The sequence below is a fragment of the Magnolia sinica genome, chromosome 8 (assembly GCF_029962835.1).
Source record: "Magnolia sinica isolate HGM2019 chromosome 8, MsV1, whole genome shotgun sequence".
Taxonomy (NCBI): domain Eukaryota; kingdom Viridiplantae; phylum Streptophyta; class Magnoliopsida; order Magnoliales; family Magnoliaceae; genus Magnolia; species Magnolia sinica.
The window spans coordinates 8,596,132-8,608,446 of NC_080580.1; the positions used below are offsets into that span (position 1 = coordinate 8,596,132).

The following is a 12,315-nucleotide window of genomic DNA, read 5'->3' on the forward strand; positions in this document are numbered from 1 at the left end:
TTGTTGAAAAAAGAATGTCAACCACTACCCATATAACATTATAACAATGACCAATATAACATGAGAACCACGAACCATGTTTTATGGATCATAGTTGTTACTTTATATGTATTGTATTTTATGTTATGACATCTATGACTCATATAACGTAACAACCATGATCCATATAACATAACAACAACGACCTTGTAACAAAGTAGCCACAACCACCACGGTCATTTCAGGAAGTCGTATTAATGTCGCTTCCTCCAACCAATCCATTGGGAATCGAGCGCAACCCTTCGGAATACCTGCTACCATTCAGAAAATGCGCAACCCTTTGGAATTGGCATGTTGATCCATCTATTTGACCAGCCTATAAAAGTGGTACTTGGGTTTCAAGAATCTTTAAAAAAACCATGAAGGAGATATTCAAAGAAGGCATCCAGTATTTCTGGTGTTCTTCATTTACGTGTAATCCCTTCCCTTTCCTCAGGGATGTTTACGATCTTCCTGATGCTCGACGGCCTCCACAGAAAGTTCTAAAGACATCTTCCGAACTCCAACATTTCGACAATATCAACGGGCACCCAGCCAGCAGAAAAGAAACCATTTCCTTTGGAGATATGCAGATTTTCAGGGGACCGGATTAGGGTCGAGGTTGTGAACCAAGAACGATCGTGGACAATAACCACGATTTAACATGCACATGAACCACAGGATTAGATCACATGATAGTTTCGTGGTTGTCATACAGACTGGTGTTGTTGTTATGGATCGTGGTTTTCGTCTCAGTTGGGTCGTGTTTATGATGTTCGACGGATCATGGTTGTAAGATGATATGTATTGTTGTTATAGTGTTACAGGGGTCGTGGTTGTCACGATATATCGATTGTGTTTGTCATCCACGTTCAACTACACATATACAACAACGATCCCTTGTGCATGTCAACAAACGTGACTAACAGCCACGAGCCTTGGAAAACCAATAGTCGCACAACATCCTACTCACATTAACCACTCGTTCACAAGCTTATCAAAGTGATACTTGGATTCAATTACTTTCTTTAATGTCGCTACTTCTCCTTAATCCCTTTGGAATCAAGGAGACCATTCAGAATGTTTGACCAGCCTATAAAAGTGGTACTTGGGTTTCAAATTTTCACAAGATAATTCGACCTAGAATCCTTATTGCAACAACTTAAGCATCATGGATTTGATTGCTCTTTCAATTAAAATAGTAGAGGAGACATTCGAAGAAGGCATCGAGTCCTTCTCGCGTTCATCTTTTATGAGAGATCCCTTCCCTTTCCTCAAGAACGTTCACGATCTCCACGAAGATCAACGGCCCTCCACAGGAAATTCTGAAGATAATTTCAGAACTCCGGCAACTCGCAGAGAGTTTTTCTGGGTACGATCCATATGAGCCATGTCGTGTACACATATCGTGGTTGTGAACTAAGAATGATCGTGGACAATAACCACGATTTAACATGCACGTGGACTACGAGATAAGATCACATGACATTTTGTGTTGTCATACAGACTAGCATTGTTGTTATGGATCATGGTTTTCATCTCAACCGGGTCGTGTTTATGATGTTCGAAGGATCGTGGTTGTAAGATGATATGTATTATTGTTATAGTGTCATGGTTTTCAGGTTATATGGGTCGTGATTGTAACGCTATGTGCTTTATAGTTGCAATGTTAAAAAGGTTGTATTTCTAACATCGGAAAGCCAATAGTCGCACGACATCCCACTGACATTAACCACTCGATTGTCAAATTCAAAGCTGAACAAGGCAATAATATATTTATATATAATGCTCAATTTATGATTACAAACACTTCCATAATTTCATATTTACATTATTCAAAATGACAATTTACAACTAATAACCCCCTGTAATGTCATCTGATCCATCAGAACTGCTATCTATTTTTTCATATACAATTGGTTCACTTCATCTGAGTCGGAAGGCGAAGAGATATCTCCTTCATGCTCTTTTATACTTTGAACTAGATTTTTCAAACTTTCTTTATGTAAAGAATTGTATGTAGTACCCAATGACCTATAAAATTCACCGAGACGGTTCAAGAATTTGAATTTGTTACCCTTTTTCTTCTTCTTGCTTGTCACGCTCGATCCAGCTTCAACATCGTGTTGTCATTGACTCGAATATCGCTGAGGTCTAGAAACTTCTTCCATACTGCGTTTTAAGGTGAGTTGGACTTGTTCTTCCTCCAAAGCTATTAATCTGGCATCCTCCTCTGCGTCTTTTGTGATTGCCATTCGTGTACTAGATCTAGAAGTACATGGTTTGGATAGAGTGGAAGGTTTCCTATTCGAATATAAAAGGGCCTGAAAAAGAATTTAGATATCCTTTGGGGCATTACGTCATGATTTTGCATCACCACCTCGATATGCCAAGTGTAACAGATGCTGATTAGTCTTGTTCACAAACTTTGCCCCACTCAAACCACATACAATCTTTGTTCTTCCAAACCTTGGTGGCGATTCGACTAGGGAACCGTAGTTCTAAATGTTGGTCGATGAGTCAGATGACGACATATCTACACTCAATTTTTAATAATAAAAAATAAATAAGAATATTGATAAATAATTACAACAATGATATTGTGGTTGTTATTGTGATCTATGTTGGCATAACCACGACCCATATAGCACTACTACCATGATTCACAGCCATGGCCCACAGAAGATGGGACAACACCCAAATGCTCTAGATGCAAACAAATAGGTCACAACCGGCGTCGATGCACTTTCGTCCCTACTGGCTGAGGCCGGGGCTGATGATGACTTAATATGTTGGTTTAAAATTTACATTGTTTGCGAAATGTCATTTGAACTGTAATACCTGTACTTCATGGTACGTTTTCATGGGACCAGACTAGGGTCGTGGTTGTGAACCAAGAACCAACATGGACAATAACCACGATCCAACATGGACAATAACCACGATCTAACATACATGTGAATGACGAGATCAGATCACGTGACAGTTTCGTGCTTGTCATATAAACTGTGTCATTGTTGTTATGCACCGTGGTTTTAGTTTTAGACGGGTCGTGGTTATGATGTTAAATGGATCGTGGTGGTGAGATGATATGCGTCGTGGTTTTGATGTTACATGGGTCGTGGTTGTCACGATATATGGATCTTGTTTGGCATCCACATTCAACCACCCATATATAACAACGATCCATTGTGCATGTCAACCAACTTCCAATTGTTCGCGAACAATTACGACCCATCTCATTCACCAACCCATTATAGACGATAATAATAAGCAGAAGAAACATCGAATGCAACAAATCAATTCGTCACTCAACGTCAAATCAGTGTTTGGCTTTCTTCACTAGTGTACCCGATGCCTCGTCTGTCAACCACGATCCATTATGCAACAAACCACGATAACGACCGTGATCGCGGTTATCATACTACGCATATCGAGCATGTTATATACATTGAGGCGTGATTCACAGCCACGGCGCACATAACAGGTTGGCCCCGATACACTGACCGTGTCAACCACGATCTATTGGGTGTTAATTGTCATGCTATACATTTCGTTATAGTCATATGCACTAGGTCATGGTTCACACACATGACCCACATAACATAATAACGACTATACACCGACCCTGTCAACCATTACCTTGCTTTGCACTGAGATGCATTGAACTTGTGGATGTGCTCGCTGACTGGCGATGGAGGGGCCCAACGAAGAAGATTCAAAGCCAGTAAAAATTAAAAAGCAAGGATTATAGATAAAAAGTGAAGGGGTAAAGTGAAGGGGTCCCAGAAAAGAAGCTCCAAGATATAGTCTGTGATCCGCATGGGGACAGCCTGTTGATGTTCTACGTTTGGAAACATAAGCGTCCATTTAGTTTGTCACATCGAACTGCTGATATTCTCTGATCCGCACCGTCCATTTAATTTGTAACATCAAGAAACTCAAACAATGGTCAAAATATTCGAATCCAATGGATCACAACAGTCAAACTAATAGTTTCTGTAAAAGCCCATGATTTGTCATCTTTACGCAGTGTGGGCCACTGATGGCTCAATACGTGCTACTATATAATTTTCTGAATAAATCCATCATCCATGACCAATTCCAACGGATTAGATTCGATTTATGATGGGACCATAGACTTGGACCAAGTGATCGACGATTGATCTACTGCGTTTGGAACCGTAAGCAAACTTCTGCCTTTTTGTGCACCTAATATATACATACATGCATATTCGGTACGAACTAAATTATGGGGTCCACAATGATATATATGTCATCTAAATTGACCATTGTACTGTAATGACCGTGTATAAAGGCATTAGCATAAAAATAAGTTTGACCAGGCTGATGTGCAGCACACATAGTTCTCAATGCCTTATAATGGTTGATTCGGTGTGATCAACTACGCCTGTAAGGTTCAAATTTTTGGATAAAGATTAGTACATACTCTAATAACTAACAATCGGTGTAGTTCAAAAATTTACATAAGATCTGTCCCACTGCTGACTGATAACTAAAATCTTATGAGACATACAAGCACAGCACAAATATGGCGCTAACCTCACCTTTTATCGTTACCTCTGTTTATGTGTCGAGGGCATACTGGTCCGTAAAATTCGAATGTAACGATCCATAACTGCAGCGATCCATATACAATGAAAATGACGACATATATCGTCATGTCAACTACGACACATTGAACATACAGAGTTCTGGGCCGAGGACTCAGGCTTCAAATAGGATATGGTGAGGGCTTTCATTATCACAACTTGCTCAAAGTCATATCTACCTTGCACAATGACAAACACGACACTTCATAAATGACAACCACGATCCTTCACATGGGCAAGAAACGACCCAAGAACATGATCGTTGTTGACTCTATTTTTTATTTTTTTCTATGTTTTTCATGTGAAATGAATTGTGGTTGTTATGATATATGGATCGTGGTTGTCAAAGTTACATGGGTCATGGTGTCCGTTGTTATTGGTCATGGTTTTCATGTTTTTTCAGATTGTTCTTGTCGTATTACACGGATGGTTGTTGTCATGCTACAAAATAATAAGTTCTTTTATAAAGCTTTGACGTCAGCCTGAAACTTGGAAGAAGCCAGGTTACATCAGCCTGGAATCCCGAAGAAGCCATTACACACCAGGTCCGCCGACACCAAGTAGGTGATCATCCACAAAATATCAAGTTCTTTTGAAGGCCTTTTACATCAGCTTGGAACTTGGCAAAGCTAAGACAGAAGGATTCAGACTGTAAGGTCATGGTCAGACAAATGCAAGCCCTATGATCCCGGTCGAGGCAAGATATATGGGTCATGACTGTCATTGCATATGGGTCGTGATTGTAATGTAGTAAAGGTCGTGGTTGTCCTGATTTATGGATCCTGAATGTAATGATATATGGGTCGTGGTTGTCATGTAATAAAAATCGTGTTTGTCGTGTTATATGGTTTGTGGTTGACGTGAAGCGTTGACTGTAGTTGTCATTCGATATGGTCGTCATGTTATACAAATCGTGGTTGTCGTGTTGCATGGGTCATAGTCGACATTTATAATGCGTCGTCCTTGTCATTGTTTGGGTCGTGGTTCAAAAAAGGTACTGACTGAAAGCAAGACGCATTAACATGACAATCACGACCCATGAATCACGGAAACCACAACCTATTGTTATATACAGTATTTCCATATTTGGGTCGTCCTTCAAATGCATAAATGCTCATGATAATCATCAATATTTGGGTCGTGATTAACATGATACATGGGTCGTGACTGTCATTGTATTTGGGTCGTGAAAGCACGACCTGAATGATAAATCATATGGGCCATTGGGTCGTGAAAGCACGACCCCGAATGATTGTTAAAATTTTCATGGTTCACAGTTGCAATAGATCGTAATTCTCATCCATGTTGAATTGTATTTGACAACCGCAAGCGAATGAGGATCACGACCATTCAACATGGAAACCACGATCAATCTGTCATGAGAACCACGACGAGATGGTAAGTTCATAATCCATTGTTGATGACAACCACGACCCATCAACTTGCAGAGCCTTGCACACCACAACCACTATCCAGGCTTGTCAATGGGTCATGGCACTCATGACAGGTGGACCGTGGTTGTCATGTTGTATGGGTCGTATTTCTCATTCTATCGTGGTTATTTGTAATGATCCAACACAAATGGCAACCACGAACCATATTAACGACAGCGAACCATGACAAATTTAACGTGACAACCATCAGAATTATATGACAACAACGACCTATATATCAATCCATTAGGGTCCATGTATCATGACAAACAAGACCTATATAATGATAGTCGCGACCCATGTTTCATGTCAACCACGACCCAACGTGGATGATAATCACGAGCCACTAACAGGAAGATGGGTAGTGTAAAAAATCAGTTCAATAACTAAGATCTTAACATATCAAATGACAACTACGATCGATGCTTTGCATCAACTACGAACCATGTTACACGACAACCACGATCGGTGTAACAAGACAACCACGACCCATTGATACTGACATGAAGGGTCCAAATATCATAACAGCCAAGACATATACAACATGACAACAACGACCCATATCAAACAATGCTACGGCAAATGAAACTTTGATCAATAATAAGCCGTGATTGTACATTGCGTTGTGTCGTGGTTATAATGAATTGTAGATTGTTGTTGTCAAATGAGAACAACGACCCATATGCAGTGACAGTCACAACCCATTATTCATGTGAACCATGACCTATGTCATCTTCAAGACCAATCTTCCATGCAAACCACGCTGGGTGCCCGTTGAAGAGAATTGTTTATGGTAAGACAACCATGACCGATCTAACATGACAAATACATCCCATATTGCATTACAAACCACGACCAATGTAAACTGAAAATCACAATCCATTGTCAGACAGCCACGACAATTTACATGACAACTGCGAGCATCCGGAATAAGCGCATGCAAGCCACGACCCATTTAGCATACAATAGGGAACATAACTCTATTATTCTAATTTCTGCTATAAAAACAAAATCTCCAGTGTTCTAATTTGTTCTGCTATATAAATAAAAGCCACGACCGATTTAACATGACAACTATGACCATGATGACATTTGCAGTAGGAAGATATCCCTCCAGCTGGCAATCCCCGTCCCACCAGCCAGGATCGCTAGTGTGTGGTACACCAGTCAATCCGCTTTGGATCGTGATTGTAAGAAGAAAACCTGGGATTAAGTGGAAGATAATGAGGGAATATGTTTATATAAGATCCATTCCATCCATCTAACAAGGAATCATATTTTTACCATGTATCGTAAATTTCATTAAGTACTTCAAAGAGAAGTATAGAGTTCTCCCCCCCCCATAATTATAATACAATATAGGTCATGGCGAACATGCAACAACCGCGACCCATATAACATTACAACAACGACCCATATTACATGACAACCATGACCCATTACAACCACGACCCATGACAAACACGACCATATAATATAACAACAACTATCCATATAACATGACAATTATGACCCATGCAAACCACAACCCATATAACACAGTCATTGCTAGAGGAGAAGCTAACATTGCACCCTTGCTTCACATCGCTTTAAGAGAAGCTAAAGATGCCGACAACACGACCCATATAATATAATACTTTAGAAGAGAAACTCGTCATGCAAGTCAAGACTCTTCAAGTTTCTTCCACCTTAGTTTGCAAATGGGGATATTATCATCCTCCTCACTCTCATCTTTGGTGCTCAAAAACTACGGCCCTTTCCTTTGGATTCAAAGCGACTGTCCAGAATAAGCACCACATGCAGCATACAAGCCACGACCCATTTAACATGATAAACACTATAAATGCATCTTGGCCTCCTTTCAACCAAGACAGCTATGACTGATTTAACATGACGACTACTGCCATAATAACATTTACAGTAGGAAGAAGATTTCCCTTTAGTCGGCAACCAGCGATGGTTGAAGAGACTGTTCTTCCTATTGTGTTGAGATTCTGGTCTTGGATGTCATGTTACAGTGGTCGTGGTTGTCATGTTGTATGGGAAGTATTTCAGCTCAACGGCGATGATTCCGAAGAAACGCAAGAGCTACGAAGGACAGGGCAGAAGGAAATCCATATAACATCACAACTGCGGTCATGAAAAGTAGCAGCCACGATCGGAATACCGTCACAAACATGATGTTGTGGTTGTCTACCATCCAATGGTGGAGGTTTGATCAAGGTGTGCCCTACATTACACTCCCTTTCACGTAACCACTAAAATACCTCGGCTTCTCGACTCTGTCCTTCCTTTACCTCGGCAAATGTCTACCTACAATTGAAACAAAATAAAATACTAACCTCTTAGTGGAAGAGGCTTTAAGACGAGAGAAGTGAAGAGGAGAAACAACGTTGCTCTCTGGCTCTTGGTCCCCAGATTCTGGCTTCTCTAGATAAACAAAAGAAGAAGAAGAAGAAGAAGAAAAGGGTCTTTCAAAATTAAATAAATGCGACATTTGCCCCTTCCGAAGCTCGTGGTGCAGGTGATCGGTGGTCTGTGGGCCTCACCATGATGTATGTGCTTCGTCCAGTCCATTCATCCAGTTTAAAATATCATTTATGGCTTGAACCGGAAAAAGAGAGTGATAGAACTCTCCGGTGGACCACACTGCAAGGAAATTATAGTTATTGGATATCCACCATTAAAATCCCCCTAGGGCAACCGTGATTGGATCATGCTCGTTTTTTGTCTCATGCCATAAAATGATCTGTATAAATATATGGACAGTGTGGATGAAACGTGTACTTGGTGGTGGAGCCCACAGAGCGCCAAGCACCAACCATTGGATGGTGTCCCAGGGAGTAACCGATCTGTCCGTTTCTCGGGGGTTAAGACAGGGGGTGACTTCTGCTTCACGCCAGGACCGTACAAGTCCTGAACCAAGGTCAAGGGCATTTTCGTCTGAAAAAAATTCCAAAAGCTGTCAGAAGGCCCTTTGGGGAATATATGGAGTGTCATAGCGATCGAGGCAATTTGCCCAAACTTCGAGGCGAGTATGGTCAATTTCCTACAAGACAATTCGATCTCTGCCTGTCACAGATTGGGAGATCGTGTTTTACTGCATTGTGATTGGTATATGTCATCACTAAATATAATATGCGATAATATGCCCAATCATATTACAGCAAATAGCAAATAAAAGACACCGTTTTTTTTTTTTTTTTTTAATTAAGATCATAATAAGTATTAAGTAATAGCTTATTTATAGCAATGATAAAATATGGACGGTTCAAATCATGAGGCATCTCAGCATGTGGACCTAGTAGGTGGAGGCGCTGGATCCGGCCATAAGAAGTGAAAGAAAAGGATTAACAGCCAATGAATTTGGATGGGAGTAATTAATCAAACAACAGCGCGAAGCACGTCATTGACTAATTTGTCCAAATTGACGTAAGAAGATCCTCCTTTCTTGGTAGCATTCTCAGCACTCTCCTTCAACTCCATTACCTTTTTCTTCATCTCCTTCCCTTTCTCTCTTTCCATCAATTCCCTAACCAGCTCTTCCACTTCATCCCTTTTCACATTGTTGTCTATTTCCATTCCAATCCCCCACTCAGTGCATGCATACCGGCAATTCGTCTGTTGCTCAGCGAAGAACGGCCAGCATAAAACCGGCACTCCACCACCTACACTCTCCAGCATCGAATTCCACCCGCAATGAGTTAGGAACCCTCCAATCGAAGGGTGTTTCAGCACTTTCTCCTGCGGACACCAGCTTGCGAGCAGTCCTCTTTCGTGGGTCATCTCCATAAACTCCTGTGGCAGCATTGCCGACTCGCCCGCTACAAGATCCGGCCGGATGACCCATAAGAATGGATGGTTGCTATTCGCTAGCCCCCATGCGAACTCTTTCATCTGGTGGGCCGTCATTACAGTGATGCTACCGTAATTTACATAAACAACCGATCCAGGCTCTTTTGAATCTAACCATTCAAGACAACCCATCTCCTCCTTCCACAAATTCGATCCTATCGACTTCAACGGGCTCTCCGGCAACTGATCACATAAAATGGATAGGGGACCTATGGTGTAAGTATTAGGAATCTTGGATTTAATAGCATCTAGAACGTCATGTTCCATCTCATCGAATGTATTTAGAATGAGTGCTGATGCTTTAGAAACCCTACGAGCTTCTCTGTCCACAAAGTTGAGAACGATATCGTCGGGATCCGTTGTTCGAATGAAGCTTGGGAAATCTCTGAGACGAATATCCTTCATACCCGGTACCCAGTCGATCTGGGTGTCGAGAAATCCATTCGTTAAGTAACTCTCATCTGTAAATAAATAAAAAATGAATAGGGTTATAAGATTCCTTTTTCAAATAAAGTCCATGATAGAAGAAGTAGAAACCATGAGGTTAGTTTTATCACCTTTTAATGGAGTAAGGCCTCTTTTGATGAGTTCGCAATAATAGCGATAACACAAGAAACCGCAGGCGCTTGTCGTCCAGAAGAGAACCTCGGGAATGTGAAGCTCTTCAGCGGCTTGTAGACTGAAGCTCATAACCCCATCGGAGACTATGCAAGTTACAGGAGGTACACCGTCGGTTTGGTTGAGACTTGTTAGGAGATGACGAAATGGGGCTAAGCAGTGCTTGCTAGTCGAGTCGCAGAGGGCTGGGATATCTTGTGTGGTATCAGAATCGGATGGTGGGAGGCCGTCGGGTATGGTTTTGAAGTGGAAATCGGTCAAGCCGTCGAGAGAACCGTGGCCTCTAGACCTTAGTAGGCGTTTGTGATTGTATTCGGTGTTGACAAAGGTGATATGGAAGCCTCTAAAATGGAGGAGCTTAGCTAGTTTTAGCATGGGATTGATATGGCCTTGTGCTGGGTATGGAATGCAAACGGCGTGAGGCTTTTCAGCACCCACTGATCCCATCTTTCTCTCGTATGTGAGAAGAAAAGAGTCAGAGCATTGCTCTTTTATAGAAAAAGAAACATACTTAAACGAAAGCCTTTTTACAGCGAGTCCGGATCCTCCGTTTGCCAAAAGCATTATCAAGGCCACGATTCAAAGCCTCAACCTAGTTTTTTCTCATACCTTTAGAGAAGGAAATTCAGTAGCAGATGCCTTAGCAAAGGTGGCAAGCGACGGTCACCCTGACAGGATCTTCTCTCACAGTTCCCAACTCTTAAGGTCAGCTAGGGGAGCCCTCCTCTTGGATAAGGTAGGGATAGGAACTCTCAGACGTCGGGGATCGAGATCCTAGTGTCCCTTTAGCATTAGTTTTCCCCTGTACAATTCTGTTTGTCCATATGCTGCCACATGATAGGTGAGGCTGCAATTCTTTTTATGTTGAGCCCACCCGAAAGTTTGTAATACTCGTTTGATCAATGAAACTCATTGCATTTGCCATTGTCTTAAAAAAAAAAAAAAAAAACTTAAAAGTTACAATAGATGCAAATGTAAGGTATTGTCGGTGGTTTTAGTTTATCCCATGTTTTCTGATCCCATGTTTGGCATGTAAGTATAACAAAAGTAAATCTTAGGATTTAAATTTAAATTACGTTTAGATTGAATGTGGATGCAGCAAAATCCACCATCGGTGGATGTGTTGTTTGGAACTATCACAAACCACCGAGGTGACCTTCTTAGTGTGTTGATGCCCATAACTTTTTTTTTTTTAAAGAAAACTGAAATTATATTAATCGTAAAGATAGGTACAGAATTTTGGGCCGCCCGGGGAAGCAAAATGATCTAACCAGGACGCCTATCCTATATAAATACAAACACCCACCCAAAACCCTTATGAACAAATACTCAGACTTCATGAAAGGAGCCCAGACCTATCTTATCTAACATATACAGACCCCTGATAATTGGTGGGAGGTCCCGAGGCGAATGGATCCTCGAAAAACTTTGGTTTAATGCACCCGCTTTAGCCAGCCCATCAGTTGAGGATGATCCAGTGCTTATGTGGACCACACCAGTAAGTAGTAGGGACAGTGATGCCCACCATTGAAACCTTCCTAGGGCCCACCGTGATGCTTATTTGCTATCAAACTTGTTCATGAGGTCACAAAGAACTGAATGAAGGGAAAACACAAATATCATATTGATCCAAAACTTCTGTGGCCCCTAAGAAGTTTTCAATGGTATGCGTTCAATCCCCATTGCTTTTTATGGTGTGGTCCATTTGAGCTTTGGATCTGCCAATTTTTTGGGCCCATGCCCATGGGATTGATATGGCCTTGTGCTGGGTATGGAAT

The 12,315-nt window shown here is 41.3% G+C and overlaps 1 protein-coding gene across 1 annotated transcript; it reads right to left on the minus strand.

The window, feature by feature from the left end:
* Nucleotides 1-9,286: 9,286 nt before the first annotated feature.
* Nucleotides 9,287-11,070, minus strand: LOC131252782 (7-deoxyloganetin glucosyltransferase-like). Its single transcript, XM_058253477.1, has 2 exons — nucleotides 10,477-11,070; nucleotides 9,287-10,380 (listed from the first exon to the last, which is right to left on the minus strand). The coding sequence occupies exons 1-2, from the start codon at nucleotides 10,982-10,984 to the stop codon at nucleotides 9,449-9,451; spliced, it is 1,440 nt and encodes a 479-aa protein (XP_058109460.1). The 5' UTR covers nucleotides 10,985-11,070; the 3' UTR covers nucleotides 9,287-9,448.
* Between the last annotated feature and the right edge of the window lie 1,245 nt (nucleotides 11,071-12,315).

Coding starts and splice junctions, on each gene's coding strand:
- LOC131252782 (XM_058253477.1), bottom strand. CDS start 10,984: ATGGGATCAGTGGGTGCTGAAAAGCCTCACGCCGTTTGCATTCCATAC. Junction 10,381..10,476: donor AGGCCTTACTCCATTAAAAG/GTGATAAAACTA, acceptor ATTTATTTACAG/ATGAGAGTTACTTAACGAAT.